The 23,507-nt window shown below is 45.7% G+C and overlaps 1 protein-coding gene and 1 long non-coding RNA gene across 6 annotated transcripts in view; one reads left to right on the plus strand and one right to left on the minus strand.

Moving 5' to 3' along the window:
- Positions 1 to 23,507, plus strand: part of ZFHX3 (zinc finger homeobox 3) — a 257,660-nt gene that overhangs the window by 221,800 nt on the left and 12,353 nt on the right. For all 5 annotated transcript variants that reach the window (XR_012780857.1, XM_075536906.1, XM_075536907.1 and 2 more), the window contains 3 exons: positions 13,164 to 13,297; positions 13,452 to 13,652; positions 22,626 to 22,728. Coding sequence is in view for 4 of the 5 variants with exons in the window: in XM_075536906.1 (XP_075393021.1) it covers positions 13,164 to 13,297; positions 13,452 to 13,652; positions 22,626 to 22,728 (438 nt within the window). In the remaining variant the exon portion in view is untranslated. The remainder of the gene's footprint in view (positions 1 to 13,163; positions 13,298 to 13,451; positions 13,653 to 22,625; positions 22,729 to 23,507) is intronic.
- LOC142431909 (uncharacterized) overlaps positions 1 to 23,507 on the minus strand; it is a 169,840-nt gene that overhangs the window by 1,445 nt on the left and 144,888 nt on the right. The window contains exon 3 of the long non-coding RNA XR_012780858.1: positions 22,669 to 22,751. This is a non-coding gene — a long non-coding RNA (uncharacterized LOC142431909). The remainder of the gene's footprint in view (positions 1 to 22,668; positions 22,752 to 23,507) is intronic.

Raw genomic sequence — 23,507 nt, forward strand, 5'->3', positions numbered from 1 at the left:
GCTGACAGCACTAAAGCACGTTGCCAGGCGAAGGCGATTTCAAACGCCCAGCTGGAAGACTCGATGACCTTCTGGGCCATCTGTCCTCTGTTTTCAAGATCTGATTTCAAATCCTGACCTTGTCTACGTTACCTTAATCTTTCTGTGTCCTGTGATGGGGGATTCCAAATAGCACCTGCTTCTACAGGACTTTTGTGAGAGGGGCATATATCGTGGGCCAAGGGGGGGAGCAATGCTTGGCACAGCATAAGCCCAAAAGGAGGAGGCTGCCTACTAGTTGCTCCTCCTTGGGTCATCATCCACTTAGGACGTAGACCTGTCACCAGGCAGTGTGTGGCTTTTAGGGGACTAACAGTGAAGGACGTGGTGGATGGAACATGGTGTGTGTTTTGCACATTCTGTGAGGAAAGGGCCATTACCAGTCCTTGCACTGAGTGCTGTTACAATTGAGGCCCAGTCCAGGCTCCGTGCTCTCATTCAGATCACACTGAGTCCTATGTCCAGAAGAGAACTTGAGAGAGAGAGCAGGAGGATATGAGGGATTCGATGGGAAAGAGAGGGAAATTCTTTTCAACCAGAAGCATTGCAGTGTGTGATGAGGCTTTCTTAAGGAGCTTCGACTGACTTGATCTTAGTGTCGATGTGGGTGTTGGCATCCTCTTCTGAGATTTCTTCTAGACCCTTTATAGAAACATCTGCATCTATCCTACTTGCTCTGCAAATTGAGCTTTTCCTATCGATTGTGATTGGGCAGGGATGGGGTGTTGGGCTGCTTCCTCAGTTTGTACCATGGATTAGTGGCTGCTCAGGATGTGGATTAATATTTCAAATGGGTCGGCACCATTTTATCAGCTATTGATTGTGTAGTATAGTTTTGGGGTTTGGGCAAATGAATAGTCACCAATCATTGGCACAGTCCCTACCATGTGCAGGGCAGAGGACAGACTTCCACCAATCACAAGCTCCTTCGGATTCCAGACCCTGTCATCCAGGAACTTAGCGCCGCCAATTATCTTTAATTCTGTTTTTCCATGAACTTGTTGAAGCCCCATCATACAATATTACTAAAGGTAAGGGCTCCCTAGTGGAACTTTCGGTGTTGAGAGAGTCCCTGTCCAATCCAATACAGATGCCCACTAACCCTTTATGACCATTAACTCCTTGAAATCTGACGCCTATCATATAAGAGCCAGGTCTTGGAGAGCTCCAATAACTTTCCTAATGTCGTGGACAGACAGGCTTGGCGTTTGCATCCTGACTCTGCCACTTGATCTCATTGATCGAGGGCAGAGCCCAAGCTCCTAGCTGTGTGCTGTGCTACAGCGGTTCTCCACCTTCCTCATGCTGCCAACCACCCTTTCGTACAGGTCCTCATGCTCCCCACCATAACGTTATTTTGGTTGCTACCTCATAACTGTAATTTTGCTATTGTTAAGAATTGGGGCACCCCTGTGAAAGGGTCATTCGACACCCCACGACCCACAGGTTGAGAACCACTGCTCTACCACCTCTCAGCATAGAAATCTTCAACCTAAGCATTTCAGTTTAGCACTCCCCTCTGTGCAGTGCTAGTCATTTCATGTCCAGAGTGAGTGGGGTTGTCAACCATGAGTACTTGGGGTTTGTTTGTTTTTTAATTAAGACAGACTTGCATTTAGCCTGAAGTCAGTTTGGCCAAGCGGGGAAGACTCTAGATGTAAAGTCAGAGCCCACCCTGCTCGTAAAAATGACCCTGGTGAAAGGCTTGGCCTCTTGGAGCCTCGGTGTGCAATGTGCAGGAGCGATGCATTCCTTGGTGGCACGTGGGCACATGGTTGACTCTAGGTCAATATTGAGAGGGGTCACATCTACTCAAGGCAAATGTGAAACACTGTTGTGGGTCAATGGAAGTTCCAGGAATGTTCTTTGAAGCAGCGCTTTTCCTCTATACACAGCCTTTTTCACCAACCAACTTTGTGATTTTCTTTTTGGAAACATGAAATGTCTCTGGTTCTCATTTAACATCTGAGTATGTGCCTCCTAGATTGAAGTGCCCCAATATCAGTCACTGAGCAATATGATGGTTGCAACAATTAATCATTAATTGCTATAAATTAAGTATTACACAATAAATGTGTGATGCTTTATCACTACTAATTAGGGGGAGGGGGATCCTAGGAAAAGAATCATACAGAGCTAGGTGGTGATTTAAATCCTGTAGCTTCCATGGTGTCTAGCCACAGCACCAGGCTGGGTCCAGTTAATCTAATTGGGGTGTACTGGTGCTTTGGAAAACAAACAAAACCAAAGGTGGAGAAAAAGTTCACTTAAATGACACTCTGATAATGCTCTTAAACAATGAACATCTGTTAGGGAATGTGAGTGTTTTTTCTATAGGAATGGCCTGGGATATTTTATTAATTTTTTTAAGTCCATGATGCTCACCTAACAATGAGCAATTAGTGCAGTGGAGCGTCCCTGATTGGAATCTATGGGAGATTGCTATTACAGGGGGGTATTAATGGGCTGCCAAGGTCTGGGTGACTGTGAGGGAAAAGTGTGTTTATGGAACTTGGTGCTGGCAGGCATGATTTCAGTTGGGTGTGACATGTTTACCATAACTGTCTAGTGCATGGCACTTGCGTATGGATCATTCTTACAGACCCACTGCCTTTTCCAATCACTGAGGTTGAAAGAAAACAGATCAGGCACATCCTGATGGAAATCTATTACCAGCCCCTCTACCCACATCTCCGTTGTTTACAGCTTTATATAAAGAGGGGTGCCATTGTATGAGAAACCTACTGCCCCAAATTGACTCTGAGACAGAGAATTGCTCATTCTGAGTCCAAAGGGGGAGAATGTGTTAGGAAAAGCAGTCGCCCTTCCCAAGCCCAGACAGAAGGTCTGGCTCTGCCCCTGAGGTGGCTTTTTCTTGTTTCTCTCTGTCTTAACCACCAAAGGTTCGTGTTATTCAGTCTAGTTCCAAGCCCTTATCACCTAAGCAAATGCTCAGTACATTTTTTCAGTGTGTCACACTCATTTGGAAAAATCAGTATGGCCATGAGCAGTTTACATATAGTCCAAGCTATTCTTTTATCTTTGCAGATTGAAACAGAAAAGGGGAATTTGAGGTCTCTCTGCTTGTCATATACATAAGGACTTTGGGAGGAGGGAGGGGGAAAAAAGAAGCGCTCATACCAAAGGCTCAATAGAAAGTTAATGTCTAGAAAAAAATGATGGCAACATAGGTACAAATATGCCTGATACAACTGATGAAGAGCCCCCAATAAAATGATCTTAATGAGGACTGTCCTCCTCACTTTGTTGTTACCATGTAGCCCCACGTGGTGGTTATTAATAGTATTTCTAAAACCAAAATTTCTAAAACCAAAACCACACCAGCAAATGCTTGAGCTCTCCCCTGCGGGAGACATTATGCTGAGGCCTTATCTGCCCGGTCTCTCCTCAGCCTCCCCCAAACCCTGCAGGAGGTTGCTAATTCATTGACACAGGAGCCAACTGGTCTGGCTAGCACAGCACTGTGTTTTCTTACTTAGCAAAGGGTAAAGAAAACGTGGCCCTGGGAACACAGCTTCCAGAAACATCAGTTCCTAAGGAGCCCTGAAGGGGGAAGACCACAGCTACCTTCCTGTTGGTCTCAGGCCTTTGAGGTGCCTGTAGTGAAGTTGAGCCTGGAGACTAGGAGAATCCCTAGCACAATACCAAGAGGAAGTATTTCTCTGTGCTTCCAACCTCCAGGGGCGAGTGGATTCACAAGGTTGCTGAGAAGTGATACGCCTGTCACCATGCTAGACACACCCCCATATTTTGTGTTTATTATCAAAACTTTACTTAATGGAGAAGATACTGGAAGAAAATTGTTGTATTCAAATCTCTAAGGGTCTGGGTTGGGGCTCAAGAGACCCTAACTAATTATATAGCTTAAGCCCCCTGCCATCTAGTTGATTCTCACTCATAGGCAACCCTATAGGACTGGGTAGAACTGACCCCCTTCCGGCTGGTTGGGTTTCCAAGGTTATGAATCTTTACATGAAGAGAAAGCCTCATCTTTCACCCTCAGAGCTGCTGGTGATTTTAAACGGCTGACTTTGCAGTTTGCAGAGCAATGCTTAACCCATTATACCACCAGGGCTCATTTAACCTCATTACATTTGACAGGGACTAGATATGCTTCTTTGTAACTTTGGTATGATCTCCGAATGACCCATGTTAACTCCTTTGTCCGACCTGCATTGTGCACCTCTGGACTTGTTTCCTCTCTCAGGCTCCTTCTCATTCTACTTCTAAGTTGAACCCAGCACAGTCAGGTAGTGAAGCACAGTGAAACAGGATACCTGACAGTAGTAGGCTGACTCAGGTCCTGACAGGAGTTGGGCTCAAGGGGACAGCCGGTGACTAGATGTTACCAACTGACTAGCGCTAGAGCTTTTGAATGCAAAGTACCTACAAATGGAAGTAAAAGACCTGAACTGAAGATTTCAAAGGTGGCTCAAAGACACAAAGTAAAAAAATTATGAAATGGGCAAAAGATTTGGAAGTAGCAAACCAAAAATGGGGGGTGGGGTGGGGAGGGGTTGACAGCATTTCTCAAGCTGAAAGAACCAAAGAAAACATTTAAACCATCAGTTGCAGTATTGAAGGACTCTGTGGGGAAACCATGGAATGAAGCAGAAAGCATAAAAAGATGGAAGACCACACAGTCACTGTATCAAAAATAAATAGTTGACATTCAGCTATTTCAGGAGGTAGCATAGGATCAAAAAATGATTGAAGGGATCTCATCGAAGCTGCACTGAAAGCACTGGCAACTAACAGAGCTCCAGGAAATGATGAAGTGCCGATTGAGATGTTTCGACAAAAGGCTGCAACACTGGAAACGATCACCTGTCCTTGCCAAGAGATTTATAAGGCAGAAGTTACTGGAAGAGGTTCACATGGGTGCCCATTCCAAAGAAGGGTGCTTCAACAGAATGTAGACCTTATCAAACATCATTAATATTTCACAAAAGCAAAATTATGCTAAGGTAAATTGAAGTACACTGACAGTGAACTGCTGGATTCAAGAGAGGACGTGGAATGAGGGATGTCAATGCTCATGTCACATGGTTCTTGGGTGAAAGCAGAGAATACCAGAAAGATGTGTAATTGGGCTTTATTGACTATGCTTTGGTACTTGTGTAAGTCACATCAAATCATGGACAATATTACAAAGACGTGGAACTGTCTTTGTACACTACATTGTGCTCTTGAAGAACACATACATAGAACAAGAAGATCCACTGTAGTTTAAAGTCAAGAAAGTTGTGTGTCAAGTCTTTATCCTTTTGTCATGTTGAAACAATCTATGCAGAGTAGCCGAGAGAAAGATGAGGCTGTGTACTCCCATAAGATGTTACAGTCTCAGAAACCCACAGGGGCAGTTCGGGTGGTCTTTGTTTTTATATGCTGACCACATAATCCGAGAAACAGAACTAGAAGATTAAAGGAAGACTCATGGTAGAGAGACGATAGCATCTTTCCTGCTGAAAGGGAAGAGGACTTGAAACACAACTGAAGATCATAGGCTACAGCCTTCAATATGGATTTCACCTGAACCTAAAGAAGACAAAAGTCATCACAGCTGGGCACAGCAGCAAGACACGCAGAGAGAAGGTTGCAGCTGTTAGAATTTTATTTGATTGGATTCTCAAAGTCAGCACATGGCAGCAGCAGTCAAAAAACCAAAAGACATATTGCATTAGGCAAGTTTGCAACAAAAGGCTTCTTTAAAATGTTAGAAAGCAAAGATGCTACCTTGCGGAACACAGCACACCTGACCCAGCCTGTGGTATTGTGCATGTGGCCGGCCTCTGAATGACAGTGCTGGGAAAACACCGACAATCCTGACGGTGCTGTAGACTGCCAAAAGAACAAACAGGTCGGCCTTGGAAAAAGTACAGACAGAATGGTCCATGCGAGCAAAGATGTTATCGTGAGCGGTTAGTCCCAGGAGAGGGACACCATGCTTGGTGGAGAGTCAGCACAAAAAGGGGGAAGACTGTCAAAGAGAGGAACTAACACAGCCACCAGCTGCAACAGTGGGCTTACACACAGTGATCCTCACAACATCAGTAGAGGGAAGGCAGGGTATCGTGAAAGTAAATTGCGAGATGGCCTTTTGGGGAGCTCAAATCTCTGTTGCTTAACAGCATCAATGTGGTAAACATAAACAGGCCTGCACTACTTCTGTTTTCCCCTGCATTCAAGAAGCTAGAGGCGTGCTATAGGAAAGCAGAGGCCTACAGTGAGGTGTGCAGATCAGAGTCCACAATCAAGGCAGCCTGAGTCTTGCGATGCGAATATGACTGCTCTGGATTGCACTGGCAATAGAACCAGGTAGAGGTTCTTTCTTTGGAGGCTTTGGGAGAATTTGTTTTAGAATAGTTAGGTTCCCTTAGGGTCAAAACCAAAACTAACCCCCCCCCCAAAAAAAAAAAAACCTCATTGCGATTCACTTGCTTCTAATTCACAGCAACCTCGTGGGACAGTAGAACTGCCCTCCAGGGTTTCCATGGCTGTCATCTTGACAGGAGCCACCTGCCTCAGCTGGTCCTGCAGGATGTCCAGTAGGCTGAAAGCTCCATCTTTCAGTTATCCGCCGAGCTTTGAACCATTGTACAACCAAGGTTCCCGAGGGATCGCCATATTTAATCTCTCACCTTTGGCCTGAGCATGAAACTTTTTATTTTTAAACTTTGAGACCAAGGTTGGCATTTAAAAACCTGAACTGAGATGACGAAAGTGTCATGTGAGCAGAGTTGTTGAAAGTAGACAGGCAGACACGACCACATCGCCGAAAAACTCGCCTCTAATTCTTGCCACACTGCAACCATGTGGCTCCTACCATTTACCGATGTTTGGGCTCTTAGTGTGCTTCTGTAAGTGTGGCCCCTGACTAGCAGCATCCCCTGGGAACTTGATGGAGATGGCACAGTCTCTGAATAAGACCCACTGAATCTGAAACTCTAAGTAGTGGAGCCTGTGACCTGGGCTTAAACAAACCCTAGGGCAGCGGTTCTCAAGTTGGGGGTCAGGACCCCTTTGGGCGGTCAAAGGACCCTTTCACAGGAGTCGCCCCATTCATAACAGTAGCAAAATGACAGTGATGAGGTAGCAACCAAAATTAATTTTATGGTTGTGGGGGGGGGTGTCACCACCACATGAGGAACTGTATGAAAGGGTCGCAGCATTAGGAAGGTTGAGAACCACTGCCCTATGGGATGTCTGCTGCACGGTTGCTTGTCAGCCAGGCAACAAATCGTGAGTACCTACTGGGATATGGAGGCGTGGCACTTTACTGAAAGGCAGATGGCATTCTCAAAAGAGCCTGACAGAAACCGGAGGCTGGCCTAGGCTTGGCAGATGTATCATTGGATGCCAGTACTGGGCAGTACTATTTAAAAAGACAGATCACGAACTCCCTCTCACTCTCTAAAACAAAGAATAAAAAAGAGGAGGGGGAAAGACAGATCACAATGAAGAACAAATTAAGATGTAGAAACTATCTAAACACAGTTAAAAAGTGACCATTGAAAAGGTGTTACTGAGGCATTATGTGTTATTCCTGCAGTTTCCTGTGGCTCTAGCCTTATTTCTTAAAAAAAATAAGTCAACAAATACCCATGGGCTTCGGCATTTTCAAAGCATTGGCCTATCTGGTTTGTGATTGCGCTGAAGAACAAAAATAATTAGATTTTTGGTCAGACCCATCTAACTTTGTAATCTTTTTTAAAAACGAAGAGACATGGCTGCAAAGTGGATAACCTTTAAGGCTACCGACTGTCTAGGACAGTCCTCCTTAACCGTGCTTCTCGAACGTACCGGTTTCCTAGAGAGGTGCCAGAAGGACACTGGCTGCAGTTAGTGGAACTGGGCTGGTGCTTTGGATAGAGGGCGCCTAACTCCCCAGGCTAGACTATGAGCAGGGAAGACCCAACTTCTTACTCATCTCCGGAGAGCCGCCCCTCCCAGGGTGTCACGTACATGTCTCAGTTGGCAGCAAAGCAGATTCATTAAAGGAATTCCTATTCTCTTAGAGAATTCAGAGATGCCTGCCTGTGAGTTAAACACGGGGCTGCTAACCAGCACATCAAGGGTCGGAACACACCACGCCCTCCGAGAGAAAAAACTGAGCATTCTGCTCCCATTCAGAAGTTCTCACTCTGTCCTACAGGAGCACCCAGAGTTGGAGTTAGCTGGATGGCGGTGGGGTTGGTTTCTCAGCTCTGGTCTGCTGAACAAGTGCAGAATCCCAACAAGAGATGCCACTCGGCAGGATGCTTGGAAATACTGCATGTTTGTTGTCCAGGGGAGCATGAGGTCCATGAGAAGCTGCAGAAAGAGTACAACTGTACCTTTCTTCTAATAAAGTTAGCTGTGTGACTGTCTTCAGATGCCACGAAGCCACGTTATCCCAGCTCACACACAGAGCAGGGGATTGTGTGAATGTCTTCTTTCTTTAGTCAATGGAGCTAGATAAAAGACCGCTGTAAATTTCTGGGGCAGGTGGCAAGCTGGTTTACGGAACACAAGGCGATGAGAACCTCTGGCTTACGGAAAGTAGCATGAATTAATAATCATTTAATTGGCTCCTCCATTATGTTGCTGGTTTGGGAGATGGGAGTTTAGATGGAGGGGCTGTCAGTAGTACTTTAGCTAAGAGTCTGATGGTTAAGACGGGGGGGGGGGGGGATGGGGGGGCTGGCTGTGGCCTCCACGCCAGGATCAAATGCCAGGCAGCATCCTAGGCCCGCAGTGGACTCACCCTTGGGGTCTCCAAAAGGAAGAGGATCAGCACTTTGGTAAAATCACCTCCAGGTGCCACTCTGCCAGAAAGAAAGGAAATGCAGAAGCAACTTCCCAGCAATGTGGACAGCCCCAAGCCTGTCCAACGTGCCTAGAGCCTGGCTGTTATGTTGAGGGACGAGATTATGAGACACAGAAGCAAATCCTGCCAGTACTGGTTCCCTGGAGGGAAAGTGGAGCCTTGGCTGAGGAACTGAGAACTGGGGACTTGACGGTTCCAGTTTTGCTTCAGGTTTCTTTTCCATGAAGCAGCAATTCCATCCCTAAACTGGCTTTCACATCGTACCTACCAAGGCACAAGGTGAGACACGAGGTAGCTGTGTGTTGTCATTATACCACTGGCGGTCTAACTCAAGTTTCCAGTGGCCACAACATCAAGGACTTGGGTTTGCTGGGGAGGATGGAGTGCAAATTTATACCCAGGAAGAACAAGTTGCTCATGCAGTTACAGGGGCTGTGCTCCTGCCCCTTCAATGACACTCCCCTTACCTAGTCATTAAAGGCAGTCACGTTCTGCTCGAAGCTTTGCCAGCCGGTTTTAATTACTCTGTGTGCTTGAAAGCATTAACACCATTTCTTGAAAACTGCATGCGCGCACACGTGTGGATTCAGACCGGCACTCTTTCCTTCTCCCTCTAATTAGTGTGGAGAGGAGCTAATTCTTAAATAATTATTTTTAGAAGGTAAGTACTTCTTAGAAACATGACGGAAACAGAATGTCTGAAAGTTGGCATCTCTATTGGTGACTTATTTTACTTCTGAAAAGGTGGTCATGTAATGACTCTTCTGCTTCCCACTTGAGACTGCTCTCAGGAGTCGTCTTTGCTAGTTTCAGCGGCCAGCCCAGCCTCATCTGTGAGTAGGCAGTAAGCGCAGCCATCACATCTCACCAACGGAACAAGTGCTCTTCACTCTGCAGAAAGTCTGTGTGGCAGAAGCCCCTAGCTCACATGTGATCAGATTGCAGAAGTTTGGCCCAGCATATCCCTGGCTTGACATACCCCATATGTGTAATCTTTAGTGTGACACCCTGTCACATATGTATGCCTTTTAAAATGTCACAAGCCGAGTGTGTTACCTCTGAAAACTGGAGGTTCAGTGCATCCTTTTATATGCCAGAGCTACCACGGTGAGAAACCTGCTTTCTACTAGCAAAGAAAGCCATCGCGCCTGATGTTGTACACAGCTGGGGCCCAAATGTAAAATTCTCATGGACAGATGAATTTAAACCTTAAGTGTAATTATAACTACACGGCAGACTTGAAAAATGGTATGTCCATGATGACATCACCTTAATACAACTATATGTCATCATTTTTCTATTGCCCTAATATTTAGAGAGTGGCAATATGGTATAATGCACCTTTAATCCTTTTTGCCCCACTTAACTTTCCTTATTGCTTCAGACAGTTATTATGTTGAGTGTCATACACTACTCCATAGAACGGCTACACCATTAGTTACTTAACCATGTCCTGTTGAAAGACTTCTAGATTGTTTGCATTTCATTTGTCCTGACTATGAAAGCCACTGTAGGTAGTAATTTACAAGCTGTTTAGCTTTTTTAGTCACTAGTGTAAACCAAAGGTTCCAGTCACTGATTGTTTAAGCTTTGGCTTAACTCTAATTAAAACACACCTATTGCTACTTCGCTAATATGAAATATCAGCGTGCCCAGAGCGTACAGTAATTTATTCACATATGGTTGTTTCCAATAGCGTTTTCTATATTATGACAACTCTCCTACAATGTAAGTGGAAGTTTAGGAAGGTGTTCAAAGGCGAAACCCACAGTACTTTCTCTCTTGGTGTTCATATCAGCCCACAATGTATGCTTGTAATAGAATTGAAGTTGAAATTGTTCAGCGAGAGAGGCTTAAGGAAACCTGGACCTGTCTGGCCTGTCAGAAACCCTGCACCTAGCAGCTGGTGGAGGACTTGTGCGACTGTTTGCCAGTCCCGGGCAGCTGTGTGAACTGCACCGTGTCTCGGCCGAGACTAGGGTTTTCGTACCTGGGGTCAAGCTGGGAAGAGGGCTGTCAGCTGCAGTACCCAGGGGAAAACAATGGGCTACAAGTGGGTGTTTTCCTTAAAGGGGAAGGGCCTGGCTTCATCTGCAGAGAAGGAGCTAGGCAGCAGCAGGAGGCGAATGGGCAGTTGTAGGCAGACTTGATCAAATGAAGACAGCTGCTTCTCTGAACCCAGCAGCTTCTGCACCAGTAGATGTGGTAGTTCATGCGCTAGAAGGGCTGTTGTGTTACTGAGAAGAATGAGTACTGGTTTTATATGTTTAAAATACTTTTTAAGGACTCCATCGCTCACAAAGGAAGCTTTAGAACTTCCAGAGCAGTTGGAGAGTCTGAACAAGCTGTCCCCTCTCCATGCAGAGGGGGAAGGACCACCGGTGACTTCAGAAACCAGAATGTCCACCTGTCACAATGCATTACATGTTTGGTGTTGAGGGAAGAGGATGGGCTCTTTGGTCCTACAAGGAAGTGGATGCTGCACCAGGCTAGTGTGTTTGCTTTGCAGTGATGAAGGAGAGATGAGTTGGGTGGTCTCTGCTTCAGTGCCCTTTCATTCAGCACCCTGATCACCTGCCTGCACAATTGACATGTTGTTCAGGGGGCAGGGGAGGCTGATTGCTGGCTGTTTACAAGGTGGGTTCACAGTACCCTGTAAAGCAAGAGTTGTTTCCGAGCCAATTAAGGAAAAGACAGCAGGCAGGCATGTTTGGAACAGCATCCGTGTCTGCTGCTAGAGGAAGGAGAAGCAGCATCTCTTGTGCAACTTAGAGCCGCCAGCGTGAGCAAACTCCCAGGTTGGAAACAGGGAAGGCAAAAAGGTAGCTGTGCCAAATAAGCATTGCAACAGCACCTGACACCTCTCCTGCCTGCTGGTTGTCAGAGTGCACTGGAATGGCTACTATCTAGAAGGGGAAAGTGATGGAGGAGCAGCAGCAGGAAGAACCTAAGCCCTCCCCACGTTAATTAAACACTCCTGTTGTAGGGAGTGGTCAAGCCAGGGCCCATCTGTCTGCAGTGTCTACACCCTGCCACGTGAGGTTCTGCGGGGGGCTAAAGAGATGGGAAGTGGGCCATGGGGGAACCGGTCTAGAATGTTACAGCACCTAGTTAATCGGCAGCCAGTCCATCACATTAAATATCCAGCCGTCATATATTACCTTTCAAGTGAAAATGAATAACTCCCATTAAGAGCAAAATGGGTTTGAAGTCGATTCGAGACAGATTAAAGTACTGTTATGAATGTGTGCGTTGGAAGGAGGAGGGGGTTTGTCCTTGTACTTCTTAAATAATAGATGTCCTACCACCTTATGTAGACCAGGTTATCCAGATACTGGGGTTAAAGGCTACAAGATATGCATTCTGGGCAGAGCATCAACTTCCTGGAATTTTTAATGAATCAAAGCACACACTGGATCGCTAGAAACCAATTTTTTACAAAAGAGTGAAAATGAAGGTCTCAAAGCTAGTGACCTAACTGCCCAGTCACATTGTTTTGTGGGCCTCTGTAATTTTTTGGCTGCCATTTTCCTATTGTTTTAAACATGACAAGAAATGAAGCCCCATGTCAAAAGTAAGCGAGAAGGCTAACCGTCCTCGAATCGGCATTACATTAGAAGAAAACTCTGCTTTTACCTGTTACAACCCCCCTCCCCCCCCTGGCTGTGTCTGATCAGAATCGTGCAGCTCCCTTTTCTTCCATCCCTTCCATACCAGTCCTCATTAATTAGTGCGTGTGTTTTTTTTTGGGGGGGTGGTGGAGGGTTAGGTGTCTGGAGGGTATGGCTTGGACAAGCACAGAGGAAAATCTCCCTCTTCCCCACCCACTCAGAATAAACTCTTGTGGCTATAGCATTTGGCTAGATTATAACTTGGACGAATGCCCTGCCTGGTTCCACTCCTCAATTGCTTCGTACCCCAAAGCAAACTGCTACACTTACTCTGTTCATAGGTGGATACCCTATCATGTGTCATTACAAAAGCCAGGGAAAGAAAGTAATGAGCACGGCTTTGATCTGTGACAGCAGAGGTGAATGAGTGTGTGGTGCTTGGTGGGCATCCTTAGCAGATGGGTGGACTGTCAGAACGGACTGTATTTAGCATAAAGCCACGAGAATCCTTTTGCTCCACTTCTTGACCTTGTGTTCCAGTGTGCTTGATAAGTCAGTGTGGATGCTCATTCTTCAGAGATGTTGGTAGCTCTGGACAACCTGGGGCTAAAAATGAATGCTGACTTTTCACCTGACACTCTGCAAGCTGGCTGCTGTATTGCCTCTTCCACTTTCTCTTCCAGCCTCGTCCAGCCAAGCAGAGAAGGAGCTGACAGACTCTCCTGCAACTTCCAAACGTATCTCCTTTCAAGGTAGCTCAGAGTCTCCGCTCTCTTCAAAGCGACCCAAAACATCCGAGGAGACTAAACCCGAGCAGGTGAGCCTGGCAGGGGCTCCGCTCTGCTGGTCAGGATTGGGGAGAAGAGTATCTGAAATCCCAGTGGGGAAAGAACTGTTGGGTGGTGGGCCTGGGGCAAAGCTGCTGGCTGGAAGTGAAGATTCAACCAGAGGGTTGGGTGTGTTCCCCACAGATGTACCAGTGTCCTTACTGCAAGTACAGCAATGCTGACGTCAACCGGCTCCGGGTGCATGCTATGACGCAGCACTCGGTGCAGCCCATGCTTCGCTGCCCTCTGTGCCAGGACATGCTCAACAACAAGATCCACCTCCAGCTGCACCTCACTCACCTCCACAGCGTGGCGCCCGACTGCGTAGACAAGCTCATTATGACGGTAAGGCAGCAGGCGCAGGGCCCTGTGGTGATTCCTTTCCCCAAGGTCAAAGCGACAGCTTATGCTGCACTTCCTTGGTCTTAGCCAAAAGGCCGAGAAGCGATTGTGCTGCACCTCCTTAGACTGGGCCTGACCAGCCTCAAGTGAGGAGGGGGTCTGTTACGAATGTGTTTGTTGGAAGTTGAGAGTGTAACTTAGCTGCTCCAAACCACCTAGAGAAGGTCAAGTTCTAGGTTACCCTGGCTGGCAAAACAAAAAGTAAGTCTGTCATGTTCACATGAACAGACTAAGATGCTGAGTGGTCCAGTGGAGATGTGAATGCACCTTTTCCAAGGCCAGGAGTAGTGAACACGCTGCTGCAGGTTTTGAAAGCGCAGTTCTGCAGGTGATGTTCATGTCCCACTTTTGCTTTGTGCTGAGGCAGCTGTGAGAGCACCTCTCTCCTCTTCATGAAAGGAAAAATCGCCAGAGAAGCTTATTCTTACCCTAGGCTAGCATACTTCAGAAGCAGAGGAATCAGAAGTTAATTTGATTGGCTTTCCTTGTGAAGATTTCCAGAGAAGTGGTTCGTTTAGAATTATGCATCGTATCATGCAGGTCACAGGTGCATGTAACCTTTAGGCATGGCTAAGAAATTTTGTTGAGATGCTTAGACAAGAGTAGCATGTAACTGACAATGCATCCAGAAAACTTAGGTTATAAAACGTTTTTCTGTGAGTATTTTCAAATAGGCTGATGAACACTATTGGATGGGTGGGTTGTTTTTTCCCCACAGCATTCTCAACAACCTTGGAAGGTAAGCAGAGGGATTTCCCCAGGCCTCCCCACACTTCCACTACTGGAACCATGGTAGCTGAAGTGTGGGGAAGAGGTATGATCCATATCTGACGTTGTTCTTGGGTGCAGGTGATTAGTCTAGGATCACTGGGCCAGTATAAACTAGTCGTTTTCATGGCAGGTTTGTAACCGTCACTGTAAGCAGAGTCTGGTAGCCATTATGAGTCATCTGTAAGCAAAATCTCCAAGGACAGAATGCTACTGTTGGGATAGCTGGGAGTTAGTCACTGACTTTCACAGATGAGCATGGAGTCTTCCCCTTTGGGGAGTCCAGTGAATGAATGCTCCCCCTGAGCGAGTTCAGCTGTACACTAAAGTTGGAAAACCACCTTTTCCTCTGTCAAGTCTCACTTATCCTGTACGAAAGTGCACAGGGCTTCCTCTGCCCTAGAGAGCTGCAGCCCCACCCACTCCTGGAGGGCTGCTGGGAGCCCACTCGGCGCAGCGGCGCTGCTAGCAGTCCATGCATTTCTGAAAAGTGTACACAACGTGCTGGTTACAGGAACAGGATGGACAGTGTGGGAAACATAAACCGTAGTCGTATGTTTTACTCTTGCATAGGAAGAGGGGCATCAATAGATGGTAGTGTCCTTTCTAAGACCAGTTGTAAAATAATTGCAAATGCAATTTTCACACCAAAGTGCTTATACTGTTTATAATGAATATGTGGGTAAAAAGCATGTCCCTGGAGGATTTTATACATGCTGTAAAAACTGCCCCACTAAAGCTTGCAACTCTGGAGACAGCCGGCTAAGAAAGGGTCCCATCCACAGTCATTTGTCTCCGAGAGGGGAACAGTCTGCTCTGTCCCGGAGTGGCTGGATAAACAGCTGTGAGCACAGTGACGACTTCCAGCTCCATGGTAGCCTTTGGCTAAAGAAGGGAAAAGCTGGCAAATCCCACCAAAAAGAAAATTCCTGGCTGACCTGTATGTGCCCAGGGTGTCTAAAGCTACATAAACAGTTATTTTTGACCCTCTAAAGGTAAATTCCACCCCAATAAATGGAAATTAGTTATTTCCTACACAACATCTTTACGTTCTGTTATAAATGGAGAGCGTTTTGAGGAGGTTTCATTTAATAATACCTTATCAGACAGCTTTCAGGGGCCTGCAGTGTCTAATATGTCTGTTGCTATGGAGACAGCTACTTGCTTATGCTCTGCATCTCATATCTGTGTCTTCCATGGGCCCCCTTCCTTTTACCAATGAGGGGGTTTGAAAAATGTTCTCGACTAGGAACAATTGCAGCGTTCACCCTCCACGTTGGAAGCAGCACCCCACGCCACTTCACTGGAAACAAAGCTCCAAATGGTGTCTTTACACACGTCATATGAAAGGAAGAAAGGAGATGAGACAAGTGCCCAGGCCCATGACAGTTTCATGTAACTCAGCCTAGTGTATGTACACGGGCGCATGGGTGGTAGTGATGGAGAAACCGCTGCTCCTTTCCACCCCATCTTGGGGGAGTGGCAGGGGAAGCTTGGGAACATGCTTCTGGCCCCTAAATGAAAAGGAGAAAGCCCACCTACCATGACACTTCAATACTCTTAAATTATTCTAATTGATCACTGCCTTTTTAAGTGACGGGGCATACCACTGGGAGCCAGGAGCGTTCATATGGGGAGGTGTTCTTTGTTCCTCCATTAGTTAACAAAATGCAGCCTCACGGTGGAAATGCTGAGCAGTCAAGGGCCACCTTTTTCTCTAGCCTCTCCTTTCCTATCATCGGTCTTTCTTTTTCCTGCGCTGTGCATTTGTCTTCTGTGATTTGTGACCATTCTCTGCATCTGTGTATCTCGAGACAAGCTGGATGTCTTGCTTCTCCTCCCCTCCTCCCCCCCAGGGCTCTCTGGTGGCCACTGGCCCTGGGGCTGTCGCACCCACTCTGTTCCAGCTATCTCACTTTGTCTCTATCTCGGAAAAAGGTAATGAAAATAATCGGGCTTCATTAATTCCAAGCCTTGTGAGATGATAGCCATTTGGAGCCCTGTTTGCCAATTAGATGGTCTAAATTAGAAGTGACCTTGGTATACTGCCACTGGCTTGCCACTCTGAGTCTAATGAAGCTTTACTCTCTAATTCATTCTCCTTCTTAGCTTCTGCCTGTGTGTGCGTGTAACTGCTCGTGGGTTTCCTAATTCTCTCACCCACTTTGATTTTCAGTCATTGCTCATTCACAGTTTTAAAAATCAGATTTGGGGTTACATTTGTCCATGGTACTGCAGCCTTTACTTGTGATAGACCACCTCACTAAACACATGACAAGAAACAACATCATCCCTCTTTACCCCAGCATGGCCCTATGACCAGCTTAGTGCGTTAGTGGAAAAGCGAGGGACAAACCCAAAACCTCACAGCAATTCTGCCAAAACTCCGCCCTAGTTAGTAGGCAGATGGGCTCACCTGGCAGTAGGGTTTCTGTATACCGTATATACTCGAGTATAAGCTGACCCGAACATCAGCCAAGGCACCTAATTTTACCACAAAAACGGCATAAAAATGTGCTGAAAAATTCGGCTTGTGCATGAATAGATACGATACATTACCCAGGAAAAATGCTCTTTTCTAGAAGTACCGTATATACTCATGTGTAAGCCGAGTTTTACCAGCGCATTTTTATACAATTTTTGTGGTAAAATTAGGTGCCTGTGCTGATATTCTGGCCAGCTTATACTCGAGTATATACAGTAAAGTTTTAACATCATGCTTACATTTTCTTGGATCATTTTATTGGGGGGCTTTTACAGCTCTTATAGCATTCCATTCATCAATTGGTTCGAGCATATTTTTACATATGTTGCCATCATCATTTTCTAAACATTTACTTCCTATTTAAGCCTTGGTAACAGCTCTTATTTTGTCTCCCCCTCCCCTCCGAGACCCCTTGATAACTTATAAATTATTATTCTTTCCATGTCTTACACTGACTGCTGTCTCCCTTCACCCACGTTTCTGTTGTTCATCCCCCGAAGTGTGTGTGTGGGGGTGGATTATGCGTCCATCATTGGGATTGGTTCCCCATTCCTCTAGCCCTCTCCCCACCTTCACCCTACTCTCCTGGTATTGCTGCTCCCAGTTCTGCACCTGAGGGCTTTATCTGACCTGGGTTCTACTTGTGGGGAGCGCTTCACTGTATCAGTGTGCATGCTCCAGTTTAGCCAGAACTGAAAGGCAGGACTGGAGTCATGATAGTGGGGGGGGGGGTGATGAAGCCTCAAAGAACCAGAAGAATAGTTTGTGTTTCTTCAGTGGTATACTGCTCCCTGGTTGACTCATCCTTTCATTGAAGTGATGTCCTATTATCTACAGATGGATTTTTGGTCTCTGCTGCAGCCCCTCCTCATTCTCAACGATATGGTTGTTTGGGGTCTTGACAAAGTGTTCTTTCCTTGAGGGAGGCCTTGAGCAGAGGCCCAAAGACCATCCACTTCCTCAGTGTATTGTCATATAAATATATGTATCTAAGCCAATACCTCTTTTATGAGTTAATATATTTCCTTAAGTACACACCTAAGTTTATACCTCTAGGCAAAGCTTTGCTTCCTAGATCTTTCCTGTTTCCTTTTACCTTCCTCCTGCCCCACCATCACACTTGCGCTTCTTCTGCCTCCTAGTAATTCCTCTCAGCTAGATTGCTCCAACACCACTAGGATCATGCCTACATTCTTGAGACACCAAAAGAACTTCATTTACAAATGGTTAGGGGGGCTATGCTAGTGAGAAATCATGAGGATCTCCCGTTTTTCACTGTAAAGTGTACGTTTTAGGACTTCCTAGAGTCTGGGTCTTGGCAAATGCCGCTTTACTTATGATTATGTCCCTTTCTGAAAGAAGCCCTACATGCCAAGAGCTTTGCCTTTCACCACACGAAACATGTGGAAGCACTGCTCTGTCCTAGACCAGCCCTGTGAGGTGAATTTCTCAGAACAGTCCCGTAACGTCGTAATTAAGAGATGGTACAGGAGGTTGTTTGGCTACTGTATTCTATATGACAGAAAAGGGAGCAGCCTTTATAATCTCTCTACCAAACATCTGAGGGCAAGCCCCCCCCCCAGCCCAAATACTATAGTGGCAACCAGCTCCATAGTTGCATGAGGTCTGTCTGTGGGGCCTTCAGAATCCTGAAAGGCATTGCCATAACCCCAAGTAGTGAGGAACCCAACTAGAAGGAGAAAGAGAGACTTGATACCCAGTTTACATCACCTCTCTTAAGATAATAAAGGCTAGTAACTGGAGTCCACGGCTTTCCCGCTAAGAAATTACGGTTCCTTGAGAATAGCTGCAGTATTCTGTGTGCGAAGTCTACAACTTTCATCAGTGTTTACACACATAAAACAATAATTGCAGATTGTGAGCACCTTTTTGTGCTCTGTACTTCATGATCATACCACATCATGAACATAAAACACCCCGGACACCGGCAGGGCGTGCCCTGCTCCGGAGACATTGCCAGGTGGAGAGTTTGACTGGGGCAGTACCCCTGTCAAACGGTAACTCAGCTGTCCTGAGGCAAGCTCAGGGAAGGCAGAAACCTCCTGTGGAGCAGAAGGGTAAAAGCTCGCTTGATCTTGATTTTCAGTATGAATACAGACCACGAAGAGAAACAAAACCAAAAAAAAGAAAGAAAAGAAACCCTGGATAGTGTTTCACAAATGGTGAGCAGTCATTCTCGACCCTTCCTTTCACCAACTGAGTTGTTTGGGAATTGCTTAAGTTTGAAGAGTTTGGACATCATGGGGAGCTCCTTTCTTAGACTTTATGAGAACTTCTTAAACATGAAGATCTCGTTATCCAAGCAGAACTCACCATTTCTATAGGGTTACTGTTTATCTGTTTCACAGAGGACATCTGTAAACATTTATTAAGATGTTACAGCCACCACTTCCATTCTTTTAGTAGCTCAGCTGATGGGTTTCTCCTTACATTCCTACTGGCTCTGCATATACTGGCGAGGGGTGGGGTTGGCTCAGATGGGTTAGGAGCCTCACAGATGGCCAGGGACTGCTCTTTCTTTAGACAAGACCAAATCTTAAAGACAAATGCTGAAGAAACAGTGGCCCCAAAAGATTGAAATGTGCTCACCTAGAGAAACTTCCTTTTCCTTTTTGTTAAAAGCCTGCCTGCTTTTTAATATGCTGATTAGGGTATGGAGGACATCACTTGATGCAATGTGCTGTTTAGCATCCATCTAACAGCATTCAGTGGGTGGGGCAGTCAATGTGCTAAGTGTAGGTGGCCAGGCCAAGCCTCCAAACTTTGTGTTTTGATGGAAGTAGGGAGTGAACAGAGAGAGAACATGCATACTGCTTGTGCCAAGGAAGCGAATGATGAAATCCAGTTACTTGAGGGACCGAGAGGTGTAGGCTCAGCCCACTTGTGATGGCTCTGGTTATGATGTCATCCTGTCTTATCTTCTCATGCACATATGAACTTCACAGTGCACCCAGCAAGAAAGGATTTTGAAGAACTGGGCTCAGCGCAGTTAAATGATTTTCTTTCCCTATTTCTCAACTGTCCATCGAAGACTAGATCACAAAGCCTGAGCCTTCCGTGTAGTTTAGTGGGAGGACAATTGGAAAATACAGGGATGCCAAGGCCAGTGGTAAAGTAGCTCCTTTGTTCCCCTCACTTGTTCTTCAGTGAGCGCTCTTAGCAGGATTATCCTGACTTATGACTGCTTTGAACAAAAAAGCTTTGAAAAATGTAGCTAAGGCATCTTCCATTGTTAATCTGTCAGGACACTTGAGCATATACACCAAACTAGAATTTGTAGATTCTTAGCCTTCCCTCTTGGGATCTTCCTCTTTTTACTCCTGAATTCCATATACCAAACCACTTTTGCCCCTGCTTAGGAGAGGTGGGGTATCCTGTATTTCAGAGGATGCAGGTAGATAAAAGTAATTACTTAAACACATATGGGGCAAGACTTACAGGTTTGGAGGCCCAAGATTGAGATGCAGAGGAGCATGTGAGGTTGATGATTATATTTCGGAGAGAGTTAATTGATGGAAGGTGAAGGCAGACAAAGAACTGCTGCTTACTGCCTTCTTGAATCCCAATCAGGAATTATGATTAAAGTCTCAGCGAGACAACAGAGGGTTGATGAATTGGTGTCTTTTTTCCCCCCTTCTTCTTCTTCTTCTTTTTTGCCGTCATTCACACTTGATTGACTTCAACCTTTCAAGTGCAAAAGTCTCTCTTTTCCATTATTATTCATAGCCATCTGAGTTTTTCTAATTAAAGTGTATGAAAACAATTACTGATCCGTCGTACTGAGTCTGTTAGAGGGGATGTCTGCCTTACTGTAATGTGTATAAAAAGCCCACCGTTTTCTATAATGATGTGCAGCTGAGGTGTTAGATAATTTTATTCTTTTTTACTCTGTAGGGCTTTTTTTATTTCTCGTGATTCATTTTTCATAATTCCTAAAGATCCCAAGAAAGGACTGATCTTGCAGCTACAACTGAGAAAGGAGGTGGGGGGGAGTCTTTTTTCCTCTCCCTTTTTCCCCCTCTTGCCCCCAACCTCGTGCTCCCCTCGGCTAAGAACTATAAATTAATCGGTGACCTTTCACTTCTTGGATTCCCGCTGGACTCCCCAACCACACTGGTCAGCAGTGCTTTCTGTCAAAAAGAAAATAGGTGGAATGCGATTGGCCATCTCTGCTTCAATCCTAACAAGCCATCAGTAGCTTGCCTTAGCTGGCTGTCCTGGAGCTTGCAGGTGGGGAAGACCCTGAAGAGCGGGGATGCTGTGTCGTACCTCCACCTGCTCTGCGTAGAGCCAGCATTTCTCAGAAGACTGCTCTGTAGTCTGCATTGCTGAATTCTTACACTGACTGGCATCTGGGTTGGTGACATTACTTGAACACCTTTAAATGTGGTGCAGCATTACCTTTAGCCAAGAGGGCAGCTGTCTGTTTTTTCTCCAGGAAGTTGAACTTGTCATTGAGGATTCTAGTGGGCACAAGGTCAGCAGTCAGTCTGAGAAAGGCCAGAATCTCCAAACTGCTCCAAGTGATTTCTGATTGTGACTAGAAATCTAATTCCGAATTTGGCACTAGCAAATGAAGAGAATATATTATGATGCCAAATGGAAAGATCAGTTGCTGTACTTACAACCTTTGTGCCCGGTAATTTTCAGGCTGCATCCCCAACAGGGATGCATTTCCATGTAGTTGGAAATGCCTACCCTCCGAGCCCATCAAGAGCTGTGCCCCTTACGTTGGGCCTTGAAGACTGCGGATCACTAAGCAAGTAGTAAAGTAGAAGCCTACTGGCCGTAGGGCAGAGAGAACTGAAGATGTGACTGCAGATTTGACCTAAAATTGTAGCTCTTTTCATCCAGGTGAATTCTAGGATTTCTGTATTTGGAATGCCCATGGTCCAGGTGGGGCTGGTCTCTTTAGGATGCTGTGTGGGAGACCCCATGTGGCCAGAACACTGGGCAGAGGTGCCCTCTGATGTAGAATACCTCAGGTGAGGACTCCAGAGGAAAGCCTAGTTTCAGTGAGTCGTGGGGAATTGGAGTTTGCTCTTGATCTCAGCTTGTGAAGGGTTACAAAGTGTTGTTTCCTAGAAAATCTGCCAGTGTGTCTGCGTGTCCTTAGCCTTCCCTTTGTTCTCTGCTTATTCTTACCCTTTCCTTCTCTCTTAGTCCCCTCCTCTTCTTGCCTGAATACATTTTGAAAACAGTACTACAATGCTCCCTGCTTCAAGATTACAGTGTACTTTACTAGGTATGATTTAATTAGGGCCCTTATTATGTTTTCAGCAGCTTAAGGTGGGCCTTTCAACTTATCTACCTAATTGGTTGCACAAGAAGTTTCACAGTCCATGACAAAACATTGTCAGTGATCAAAGTCAAAATTCTGCATAAAGGAAAATATTAATAATAAGATTATTCTTCAAGTGTGCACTGCTAATTATGTCCAGAATGTAACCGTAGAAACACTTTTGACTGATGTGAGCTTTGTCTAATAAACATGAATCTTCAGTGAGCTATGAAAAGTGACACCTTCTACTTTACACGGTGAAGGCTAATTTTGCTTATTAACTAATTTTTAAACCTTTCCTATGTTATGTCTTTTTCCTCTCCATTTGACTCTCCTCATGTCTCTGCCTCTGGCTCCTCAGGTGACCACCCCCGAGATGGTAATGCCCAGCAGTATGTTCCTACCTGCAGCTGTTCCAGATCGAGACGGGAATTCCGGTGTGGAGGAGGCGGGAAAGCAGCCTGGTCAGTATTCTTTCTCTTGACCCCTGGAAATAGAAATCAAATGGAAAGTTGGAGCCAAGATTTTCAAAGAAAAGATGCCAAGCATTCTTTACAACACTATCCTAAGCTGACCCGGAGATGAGGGGTGGGGAAGGGGCACCATCATCTGCTACTTTATACTCTGTCTTTGGGTGTGTGCATTTGTGTCATTCACATGGTTTCAAGATTAGGAAAAAAATCAGAGTGAGGATAAACAGGACTTCGGTACAAACCAATGACTAGCCAGACACTCGATTGATAGGTGCTACTCCCTCTGCAAGGACTTGAAGACTTGGGTTTCCTAAAACCTATGGGGTGACAGGATCAGTTGTCTTCGGGGATTGCCTTGGGATGAGGCATAGAGGGGCATCTGGAAAGAACATGTGAATGTGGGTGTCGCCAGAGTTTCCCCACACATTGTTCCTGGTTAGATAAGGGCCAGGAAACACTCGACCAAACCTCTGCCCAACCTCCTCCCTGGAGTTGTGTACTGTCATAAGGATCTCATTGTAGGAAAAGAGTGTATTTTAATAATGGGTTGCTTTGCTTGCATGTTCATTGCTCAGAGTGTTAGCAACTGCTAACAAACATATTCCTTGGATGGTGATTACAAGGTGCCCCACTAGTTCAGAACTAGTCACATACAGTGAACAGTGTAGATACACTGGGCTAAGTTCTTATGACACAAAAGGAGAATCCAGTCTTGGATGCAAACCAAGTTTGGATTGAATTCAAATTTGAATTCAAATTTCTGGAGAAAT

The sequence above is a fragment of the Tenrec ecaudatus genome, chromosome 18, assembly GCF_050624435.1.
Source record: "Tenrec ecaudatus isolate mTenEca1 chromosome 18, mTenEca1.hap1, whole genome shotgun sequence".
Taxonomy (NCBI): Eukaryota; Metazoa; Chordata; class Mammalia; order Afrosoricida; family Tenrecidae; genus Tenrec; species Tenrec ecaudatus.